At 42.2% G+C, this 13670-nt stretch overlaps 1 protein-coding gene across 1 annotated transcript in view; it reads right to left on the bottom strand.

Annotated features, from left to right (window-relative positions):
* Positions 1-13670, bottom strand: part of LOC124018336 (dedicator of cytokinesis protein 1-like) — a 338789-nt gene that overhangs the window by 127192 nt on the left and 197927 nt on the right. Inside the window, 1 exon segment of the mRNA XM_046333610.1 lies at positions 8039-8166. Within this exon segment, the coding sequence (XP_046189566.1) occupies positions 8039-8166 (128 nt within the window).

Here is a 13670-nt window from a genome sequence, read left to right as displayed (position 1 = left end):
ATAACATCAATGATCCACTACCATATTATACCATAACATCAATGATCCACTACCATAACATCAATGATCCACTACCATATTATACCATAACATCAATGATCTACTACCATATTATACCATAACATCAATGATCTACTACCATATTATACCATAACATCAATGATCCACTACCATAACATCAATGATCCACTACCATATTATACCATAACATCAATGATCCACTACCATATTCTACCATAACATCAATGATCTACTACCATATTATACCATAACATCAATGATCTACTACCATATTATACCATAACATCAATGATCCACTACCATAACATCAATGATCTACTACCATATTATACCATAACATCAATGATCTACTACCATATTATACCATAACATCAATGATCCACTACCATAACATCAATGATCTACCATAACATCAATGATCTATACCATAACATCAATGATCTACTACCATATTATACCATAACATCAATGATCCACTACCATATTATACCATAACATCAATGATCCACTACCATATTATACCATAACATCAATGATCCACTACCATATTATACCATAACATCAATGATCCACTACCATATTATACCATAACATCAATGATCTACTACCATATTATACCATAACATCAATGATCCACTACCATATTATACCATAACATCAATGATCTACTACTATATTCTACCATAACATCAATGATCCACTACCATATTATACCATAACATCAATGATCTACTACTATATTCTACCATAACATCAATGATCCACTACCATATTGTACCATAACATCAATGATCCACTACCATATTATACCATAACATCAATGATCCACTACCATATTATACCATAACATCAATGATCTACTACCATAACATCAATGATCTACTACCATAACATCAATGATCCACTACCATATTATACCATAACATCAATGATCCACTACCATATTATACCATAACATCAATGATCCACTACCATAACATCAATGATCTACTACCATAACATCAAATGATCTACTACCATATTATACCATAACATCAATGATCTACCATACCATAACATCAATGATCCACTACCATATTATACCATAACATCAATGATCCACTACCATAACATCAATGATCCACTACCATATTATACCATAACATCAATGATCCACTACCATATTATACCATATTATACCATAACATCAATGATCCACTACCATAACATCAATGATCCACTACCATATTATACCATAACATCAATGATCCACTACCATATTATACCATAACATCAATGATCCACTACCATAACATCAATGATCCACTACCATATTATACCATAACATCAATGATCCACTACCATAACATCAATGATCCACTACCATAACATCAATGATCCACTACCATATTATACCATAACATCAATGATCCACTACCATAACATCAATGATCCACTACCATAACATCAATGATCCACCATATTATACCATAACATCAATGATCCACTACCATAACATCAATGATCCACTACCCATAACATCAATGATCCACTACCATATTATACATAACATCAATGATCCACTACCATATTATACCATAACATCAATGATCCACTACCATAACATCATGATCCACCATAACATCAATATCCACTACCATAACATCAATGATCCACTACCATATTATACCATAACATCAATGATCCACTACCATAACATCAATGATCCACTACCATATTATACCATAACATCAATGATCCACTACCATAACATCAATGATCCACTACCATAACATCAATAATCCATCACCATATTACCACCATAATAACATCAATGATCCACTACCATATTATACCATAACATCAATGATCCACTACCATATTATACCATAACATCAATGATCTACTACCATATTATACCATAACATCAATGATCCACTACCATATTATACCATAACATCAATGATCCACTACCATATTATACCATAACATCAATGATCCACTACCATAACATCAATGATCCACTATATTATACCATAACATCAATGATCCACTACCATATTATACCATAACATCAATGATCCACTATATTATACCATAACATCAATGATCTACTACCATAACATCAATGATCCACTACCATATTCTACCATAACATCAATGATCTACTACCATATTATACCATAACATCAATGATCCACTACCATATTATACCAGAACATCAATGATCCACTACCATATTATACCATAACATCAATGATCTACTACCATATTATACCATAACATCAATGATCTACTACCATATTATACCATAACATCAATGATCCACTACCATATTATACCATAACATCAATGATCCACTACCATATTATACCATAACATCAATGATCTACTACCATATTATACCATAACATCAATGATCTACTACCATATTATACCATAACATCAATGATCCACTACCATATTATACCATAACATCAATGATCCACTACCATATTATACCATAACATCAATGATCTACTACCATATTATACCATAACATCAATGATCCACTACCATATTATACCATAACATCAATGATCTACTACCATATTATACCATAACATCAATGATCCACTACCATATTATACCATAACATCAATGATCCACTACCATATTATACCATAACATCAATGATCCACTACCATATTATACCATAACATCAATGATCCACTACCATAACATCAATGATCCACTACCATATTATACCATAACATCAATGATCCACTACCATATTATACCATAACATCAATGATCCACTACCATAACCAATGACATCCATATTATACCATAACATCAATGATCTACTACCATATTATACCATAACATCAATGATCTACTACCATATTATACCATAACATCAATGATCTACCATACCATAACATCAATGATCCACTACCATATTATACCATAACATCAATGATCCACTACCATATTATACCATAACATCAATGATCTACTACCATATTATACCATAACATCAATGATCTACTACCATATTATACCATAACATCAATGATCTACTACCATAACATCAATGATCTACCATAACATCAATGATCTACTACCATATTATACCATAACATCAATGATCTACTACCATATTATACCATAACATCAATGATCCACTACCATAACATCAATGATCTACTACCATATTATACCATAACATCAATGATCTACTACCATATTATACCATAACATCAATGATCTACTACCATATTATACCATAACATCAATGATCCACTACCATATTATACCATAACATCAATGATCTACTACCATATTATACCATAACATCAATGATCCACTACCATATTATACCATAACATCAATGATCTACTACCATATTATACCATAACATCAATGATCCACTACCATATTATACCATAACATCAATGATCTACTACCATAACATCAATGATCCACTACCATATTATACCATAACATCAATGATCTACTACCATATTATACCATAACATCAATGATCCACTACCATATTATACCATAACATCAATGATCCACTACCATATTATACCATAACATCAATGATCCACTACCATATTATACCATAACATCAATGATCTACTACCATAACATCAATGATCTACTACCATATTATACCATAACATCAATGATCCACTACCATATTATACCATAACATCAATGATCCACTACCATATTATACCATAACATCAATGATCCACTACCATAACATCAATGATCTACTACCATATTATACCATAACATCAATGATCTACTACCATATTATACCATAACATCAATGATCTATCCAAACATCAATGATCCACTACCATATTATACCATAACATCAATGATCCACCATATTATACCATACCATCAATGATCCACTACCATATTATACCATAACATCAATGATCCACTACCATATTATACCATAACATCAATGATCCACTACCATAACATCAATGATCCACTATATTCTACCATAACATCAATGATCCACTACCATATTATACCATAACATCAATGATCCACTACCATAACATCAATGATCCACTACCATATTCTACCATAACATCAATGATCCACCACCATATTATACCATAACATCAATGATCCACTACCATATTATACCATAACATCAATGATCCACTACCATATTATACCATAACATCAATGATCCACTACCATATTATACCATAACATCAATGATCCACTACCATATTATACCATAACATCAATGATCCACTACCATATTATACCATAACATCAATGATCCACTACCATAACATCAATGATCCACTACCATAACATCAATGATCCACTACCATAACATCAATGATCCACTACCATATTATACCATAACATCAATGATCCACTACCATAACATCAATGATCCACTACCATATTATACCATAACATCAATGATCCACTACCATATTATACCATAACATCAATGATCCACTACCATAACATCAATGATCCACTACCATATTCTACCATAACATCAATGATCCACTACCATAACATCAATGATCCACCACCATATTATACCATAACATCAATGATCCACTACCATATTATACCATAACATCAATGATCCACTACCATATTATACCATAACATCAATGATCTACTACCATATTATACCATAACATCAATGATCCACCACCATATTATACCAGAACATCAATGATCTACTACCATATTATACCATAACATCAATGATCTACTACCATATTATACCATAACATCAATGATCCACTACCATATTATACCATAACATCAATGATCCACTACCATAACATCAATGATCCACTATATTATACCATAACATCAATGATCCACTACCATATTATACCATAACATCAATGATCCACTATATTATACCATAACATCAATGATCCACTACCATATTCTACCATAACATCAATGATCTACTACCATATTATACCATAATCAATCAATATTATCCATAACATCAATGATCCACTACCATATTATACCATAACATCAATGATCCACTACCATATTATACCATAACATCAATGATCTACTACCATATTATACCATAACATCAATGATCCACCACCATATTCTACCATAACATCATTTATCCACCACCATATTTTCCAGTAGGTATGAGGTATTTTTCTGCATAAATGTCATTTTTTTTCGACGGCGAACCCACCACTAAGTGCGCGTGGCCAAAGAGCTCTATATCCAAGTCTTCTGACCACAGCAGCACCTGGAGTTTGCGAAGAAGCCACTGTGACATTACAGACCAATCAGAATCTATTCTCTTGGCATTTCCTACCCCTTCATTATCTCAGCCAATCATGGCTAGCCAGGAGGAAGAAGGGCACAGCGAGCAGGGGGAGCAGGGATCTGGGAAGTCTGTGGAGGAATCCATCTAAGACAGGGGCACGCTAGCTACCAGCTTCCACCACACCCAAAACATTCAATAAATCACAGCACTATTTTCACACACACACACACACACACACACACACACACACACACACACACACACACACACACACACACACACACACACACACACACACACACACACACACACACGGATAAGCATCACTCCATCTCCAATCTTCAAAAGGTAGTATCTGATCTCTCCACACAGTGAGTCAGGTATGACGCATGACATTATGCAAAACCCCAAGAGTTCTGGATTCTCTCTCCTGTTTCTACACCATCTCTGACGTCACTCTGCCTTTTGACAACAACTAATGGAGTTCAGGGCTGAATTCACATCACACGGAGGAGTGTAAGAATGAGTGCAGGGAACGGTTGGAGAGAAGAAAAAAACTGCTATTGAGCGATGGTTCTCTCTGTATTGAATTATGGGAGCTCTGCCAATGGAAACAACTCCATTATTGAAGGAAAGGCTCCATGAAATAATCATTTGTTTCCGATATGGAAAGTGGATGACAGCAATGATATCAGACACTCTGTAGTGCAGGGCGTTGGTACACAACAGACATCCCATCTAGCAGTCGCTTTTCACTATCACCTTATATTGACTGGAGTGGATGGTGGAGAGTGGACTTAGTGGAGATCAATGTTATATTTAGGAGAGTGGACTTAGTGGAGATCAATGTTATATTTAGGAGAGTGGACTTAGTGGAGATCAATGTTATATTTAGGAGAGTGGACTTAGTGGAGATCAATGTTATATTTAGTACTTAGAATCAATGGATATTTAGTAGAATGGACTTAGTAGAGATCAATGTTATATTTAGTAGAATGGACTTAGTGGAGATCAATGTTATATTTAATAGAGTGGACTTAGTGGAGATCAATGGTATATTTAGTAGAATGGACTTAGTAGAGATCAATGTTATATTTAGTAGAATGGACTTAGTAGAGATCAATGTTATATTTAGTAGAATGGACTTAGTAGAGATCAATGTTATATTTAGGAGAGATACTAGATCAGATTGTATGGACAGGTCCTAGATCAGATTGTACAGGTCCTAGATCAGATTGTACGGACAGGTCCTAGATCAGATTGTATGGACAGGTCCTAGATCAGATTGTACGGACAGGTCCTAGATTGTACGGACAGGTCCTAGATTGTATGGACAGGTCCTAGATCAGATTGTATGGACAGGTCCTAGATCAGATTGTATGGACAGGTCCTAGATCAGATTGTATGGAAAGGTCCTAGATCAGATTGTATGGACAGGTCCTAGATTCTACAGACAGGTCCTAGATCAGATTGTACGGACAGGTCCTAGATCAGATTGTATGGACAGGTCCTAGATCAGATTGTATGGAAAGGTCCTAGATCAGATTGTATGGAAAGGTCCTAGATCAGATTGTATGGAAAGGTCCTAGATCAGATTGTATGGACAGGTCCTAGATTGTACAGACAGGTCCTAGATCAGATTGTACGGACAGGTCCTAGATCAGATTGTATGGACAGGTCCTAGATTGTATGGACAGGTCCTAGATCAGATTGTATGGACAGGTCCTAGATTGTACGGACAGGTCCTAGATCAGATTGTATGGACAGGTCCTAGATTGTACGGACAGGTCCTAGATCAGATTGTACGGACAGGTCCTAGATCAGATTGTATGGACAGGTCCTAGATTGTATGGACAGGTCCTAGATCAGATTGTACGGACGGACAGGTCCTCGATCAGATTGTATGGACAGGTCCTAGATCAGATTGTATGGACAGGTCCTAGATTGTATGGACAGGTCCTAGATCAGATTGTACGGACAGGTCCTAGATCAGACTTTGCGGTGACGGGACCGCTTGTGGATCATGGGTCTGAATATAGAACACACTATAGAACAGAGGGGCCTGAATATAGGGGACACTATAGAACAGAGGGGCCTGAATATAGGGGACACTATAGAACAGAGGGGTCTGAATATAGGGGACACTATAGAACAGAGGGGTCTGAATATAGGGGACACTATAGAACAGAGGGGTCTGAATATAGGGGACACTATAGAACAGAGGGGTCTGAATATAGGGGGCACACTATAGAACAGAGGGGTCTGAATATAGGGGACACTATAGAACAGAGGGGTCTGAATATAGAACAGAGGGGTCTGAATATAGGGGACACTATAGAACAGAGGGGCCTGAATATAGGGGACACTATAGAACAGAGGGGTCTGAATATAGGGGACACTATAGAACAGAGGGGTCTGAATATAGGACACACTATAGAACAGAGGGGTCTGAATATAGGACACACTATAGAACAGAGGGGTCTGAATATAGGGGACACTATAGAACAGAGGGGTCTGAATATAGGGGACAGTATAGAACAGAGGTAGTGGTGTGTGTGTGTGTGTGTGTGTGTGTGTGTGTGTGTGTGTGTGTGTGTGTGTGTGTGTGTGTGTGTGTGTGTGTGTGTGTGTGTGTGTGTGTGTGTGTGTGTGTGTGTGTGTGTGTGTGTGTGTTCCTCACCACCTATAGTATGTTACTTAGCAGCTGACAGCAGTAGCTGTGCGTGTGCGTGTGGTGTTCCTCACCACATCCTTCCTGTAGAGGACCTCTAGTATGTTACTCAGCAGCTGACAGCAGGCCTCCAGTTCCTCCTGGTTCTCTAGATGAAACTTCAGCTGTTCTGTCATCAGAGGAAGCAGGATCTCCCGGCAGTCTGCAGGAAACATACAGTACCAATCAATCTACCCATCCAACTACCCAACCAACCAACCATCCATCTACCCATCCAACTACCCAACCATCCATCCACCTACCCATCCATCCATCCATCTACCCATCCATCTACCCATCCATCCATCTACCCATCCATCCATCCATCCATCCATCCATCCATCCATCCATCTACCCATCTACCCATCCATCCATCCATCCATCCATCTATCCATCCATCTACCCATCCATCCATCCATCCATCTAACCATCCATCTACCCATCCATCAATCCACCCATCCATCCATCTACCCATCCATCAATCCACCCACCCACCCATCCATCCATCCATCCACCCATCCATCTACCCATCCATACATCCACACACCCACCCATCCATACATCCACACACCCACCCATCCATCCATATACCCATACATTCATCTACCCACAAATCCATCTACCCACCCATCCATCCATATATCTACCCATCCATCCATCCATATATCTACCCATACATCCATCTACCCATCAATCCACCCCCCATCCATCCACCCCCCCATCCATCTACCAATCCATCCATCTACCCATCCATCCATCTACCCATCCATCCATCTACCCATCCACCTACCCATCCATCCATACATCCATCCATCTACCCATACATCCATCCATCTACCCACCCACCCATCCATCCATCTACCCATCCACCTACCCATCTACCCATCCATCCACCCATCTACCCATCCACCTACCCATCCATCCACCCATCGATCTACCCATACATCCATCCATCTACCCATACATCCATCCATCTACTCACCCACCCATCCATCCATCTACCCATCCACCTACCCATCTACCCATCCATCCATCCATCTACCCACCCATCCATCCATCCATCTACCCATCCATCTACCTACCCATCCATCCATCTACCCATACATCTACCCATCCATCTACCCATCCATCCATCCATCTACCCATCCATCACCTACCCATCCATCCATCTACCCATACATCTACCCATCCATCTACCCATCCATCCATCCATCCATCCATCTACCCATCCATCTACCCATCCATCTACCCATCCATCCATCCATCTACCCATCCATCTACCCATCCATCCATCTACCCATCCATCCATCTACCCATCCATCCATAAATCTACCCATACATCCATCTACCCATACATCCATCCATCTACCCACCCATCCATCCATCTACCCATCCATCCATCTACCATCCATCTACCCACCCATCCATCTACCATCCATCTACCCATCCATCCACCATCCATCTACCCATCCATCCATCTACCATCCATCTACCCACCCACCCATCCATCTACCATCCATCTACCCATCCATCTACCCATCTACCCATCCATCTACCCATCCATCCATCTACCATCCATCTACCCACCCACCCATCCATCTACCATCCATCTACCCATCCATCTACCCATCCATCTACCCATCCACCATCCATCTACCCATCCATCTACCCATCCATCCATCTATGGATCCACCCACCCATCCATCCATCTACCCATCCATCCATCTACCCATCCATCCACCTACCCACCCACCCACCCATCCATCCAACTACCCCCATCCATCCATCCATCCATCCATCCACCCACCCATCCAACCATCCATCTACCCATCCATCCATCCATCTACCCACCCATCCATCTACCCACCCATCCATCTACCCACCCATCCATCTACCCACCCATCCATCTACCCACCCATCCATCTACCCATCCACCCATTCATTCATCCATCCATCTACCCATCAATATACCCATCCATCTACCCATTCACCCATCCATCTACCCACCCATCCATCTACCCACCCATCCATCCACCCATTCATCCATAAAGTACTAAAGTAACCTGGCCTAAACCCTAAGATTAAAAAAATAAATAATAAGTCTATTCTTTTGGAACTTTTTGTAATATTTACTGTACATTTTTTATTGATTATTTCACTTTTGTTTATTATCTACTTCACTTGCTTTGGCAATGTAAACACGTTTCCCATGCCAAGAAAGGCATTAAATTGAAAGAGAAATACAGAGAGCGAGATAGAGAGCGAGAGAGGGAGCGAGAGAGAGAGGAGGGAGCGAGAGAGAGAGAGCGAGAGAGAGAGAGAGAGAGAGAGAGAGGGAGAGGGAGCGAGAGAGAGAGAGGGAGAGAGAGAGAGAGAGAGAGAGAGAGAGAGGGGAGGGAAAGAGAGAGAGAGAGGGAGGGAGAGAGAGAGAGAGAGAGAGAGAGAGAGAGAGAGAGAGGGGAGAGGGAGAGAGAGAGCGAGAGAGAGGAGAGGGAGAGAGGGAGCGAGAGAGAGGGGAGGGAAAGAGAGCGAGAGAGGGAGCGAGAGAGGGAGCGAGAGAGAGAGAGAGAGAGAGAGAGAGAGAGAGAGAGAGAGAGAGAGAGAGAGAGAGAGAGAGAGAGAGAGATAGGGGGAGAGAGAGAAGGAGAAAGAGCGAGAGAGAGATAGGGGGAGAGAGAGAGAGAGAGAGGGAGAGTAGGAAATCCATATGGAGAGAGTTACCTGAAGCGTCCAATGATAAATTAACATATGTTATTAAACCCATAAATTCCAATCTAGAGGTAGTGCCGTGTGGTTAAAATGAAAGCTAGGGGCCTGAGGGACCAACAGTGAGAAGGATAGAGAACAGCCCTTCCTGGGGATCAAATATACAGGGAGAGGATGGAGGAATAGAGGGACATGGGTCAGGGAGAAGAGGAGGATGGAGGGACATGGGTCTGGGAGAAGAGGAGGATGATGGGACATGAGTCAGGGAGAAGAGGAGGATGGAGGGACATGGGTCAGGGAGAAGAGGAGGATGGAGGGACATGGGTCTGGGAGAAGAGGAGGATGATGGGACATGGGTCTGGGAGAAGAGGATGATGGAGGGGCATGGGTCAGGGAGAAGAGGAGGATGATGGGACATGGGTCAGGGAGAAGAGGAGGATGGAGGGACATTGGTTAAGGAGAAGAGGAGGATGGAGGGACATGAGTCAGGGAGAAGAGGATGATGGGACATGAGTCAGGGAGAAGAGGAGGATGGAGGGACATGGGTCTGGGAGAAGAGGAGGATGGAGGGACATGAGTCAGGGAGAAGAGGAGGATGATGGGACATGGGTCTGGGAGAAGAGGAGGATGGAGGGACATGAGTCAGGGAGAAGAGGAGGATGATGGGACATGAGTCAGGGAGAAGAGGAGGATGATGGGACATGGGTCAGGGAGAAGAGGAGGATGGAGGGACATGAGTCAGGGAGAAGAGGAGGATGGAGGGACATGGGTCAGGGAGAAGAGGAGGATGGAGGGACATGGGTCTGGGAGAAGAGGGGGATGGAGGGACATGAGTCAGGGAGAAGAGGAGGATGATGGGACATGGGTCTGGGAGAAGAGGAGGATGATGGGACATGGGTCAGGGAGAAGAGGAGGATGATGGGACATGAGTCAGGGAGAAGAGGAGGATGGAGGGACATGGGTCAGGAAGAAGAGGAGGATGGAGGGACATGTCTGGTCTAATACATTATCACATTATATTGACTATATGTCTGGTCTAATACATTATCACAGCATATTGACTATAGGTCTGGTCTAATACATTATCACATTATATTGACTATAGGTCTGGTCTAATACATTATCACAGCATATTGACTATAGGTCTGGTCTAATACATTATCACATCCTATTGACTATAGGTCTGGTCTAATACATTATCACAGCATATTGACTATAGGTCTGGTCTAATACATTATCACAGTGACTATATGTCTGGTCTAATACATTATCACATTATATTGACTATATGTCTGGTCTAATACATTATCACATTATATTGACTATAGGTCTGGTCTAATACATTATCAGTTATTGCACTTTCACTTGCAGAGTGAAATATTCCTCGATATAAAAACAGCACCGAATATAAACTCACTCATACTGTTTAAAAAGCAGCTGTTTGCTGGGCCTCTGAATCAAGTGCACCCACCACTAACAGGGCCTCTGAATCAAGTGCACCCACCACCAACAGGGCCTCTGAATCAAGTGCACCCACCACCAACAGGGCCTCTGAATCAAGTGCACCCACCACCAACAGGGCCTCTGAATCAAGTGCACCCACCATCAACAGGGCCTCTGAATCAAGTGCACCCACCATCAACAGGGCCTCTGAATCAAGTGCACCCACCACCAACAGGGCCTCTGAATCAAGTGCACCCACCATCAACAGGGCCTCTGAATCAAGTGCACCCACCATCAACAGGGCCTCTGAATCAAGTGCACCCACCACCAACAGGGCCTCTGAATCAAGTGCACCCACCACCAACAGGGCCTCTGAATCAAGTGCACCCACCACCAACAGGGCCTCTGAATCACCACCAAACAGGGCCTCTGAATCAAGTGCACCCACCACCAACAGGGCCTCTGAATCAAGTGCACCCACCACCAACAGGGCCTCTGAATCAAGTGCACCCACCACCAACAGGGCCTCTGAATCAAGTGCACCCACCACCAACAGGGCCTCTGAATCCACCCACCACCAACAGGGCCTGAATCAAGTGCACCCACCACCAACAGGGCCTCTGAATCCCCCACCACCAACAGGGCCTCTGAATCAAGTGCACCCACCACCAACAGGGCCTCTGAATCAAGTGCACCCACCACCAACAGGGCCTCTGAATCAAGTGCACCCACCACCAACAGGGCCTCTGAATCAAGTGCACCCACCACCAACAGGGCCTCTGAATCAAGTGCACCCACCACCAACAGGGCCTCTGAATCAAGTGCACCCACCACCAACAGGGCCTCTGAATCAAGTGCACCCACCACCAACAGGGCCTCTGAATCAAGTGCACCCACCATCAACAGGGCCTCTGAATCAAGTGCACCCACCACCAACAGGGCCTCTGAATCAAGTGCACCCACCACCAACAGGGCCTCTGAATCAAGTGCACCCACCACCAACAGGGCCTCTGAATCAAGTGCACCACCAACAGGGCCTCTGAATCAAGTGCACCCACCACCAACAGGGCCTCTGAATCAAGTGCACCCACCACCAACAGGGCCTCTGAATCAAGTGAATCCACCACCAACAGGGCCTCTGAATCACCCCACCACCAACAGGGCCTCTGAATCAAGTGCACCCACCACCAACAGGGCCTCTGAATCAAGTGCACCCACCACCAACAGGGCCTCTGAATCAAGTGCACCCACCACCAACAGGGCCTCTGAATCAAGTGCACCCACCACCAACAGAGCTTCTGAATCAAGTGCACCCACCACCAACAGAGGCCTCTGAATCAAGTGCACCCACCACCAACAGGGCAACAGGGCCTCTGAATCAAGTGCACCCACCACCAACAGGGCCTCTGAATCAAGTGCACCCACCACCAACAGGGCCTCTGAATCAAGTGCACCCACCACCAACAGGGCCTCTGAATCAAGTGCACCCACCACCAACAGAGCTTCTGAATCAAGTGC

This window comes from Oncorhynchus gorbuscha, unplaced genomic scaffold (assembly GCF_021184085.1).
Source record: "Oncorhynchus gorbuscha isolate QuinsamMale2020 ecotype Even-year unplaced genomic scaffold, OgorEven_v1.0 Un_scaffold_480, whole genome shotgun sequence".
Lineage (NCBI taxonomy): Eukaryota > Metazoa > Chordata > Actinopteri > Salmoniformes > Salmonidae > Oncorhynchus > Oncorhynchus gorbuscha.
The sequence above is the reverse complement of the archived record's forward strand: the minus strand, read 5'-3'. Positions and strand labels throughout refer to the sequence as shown.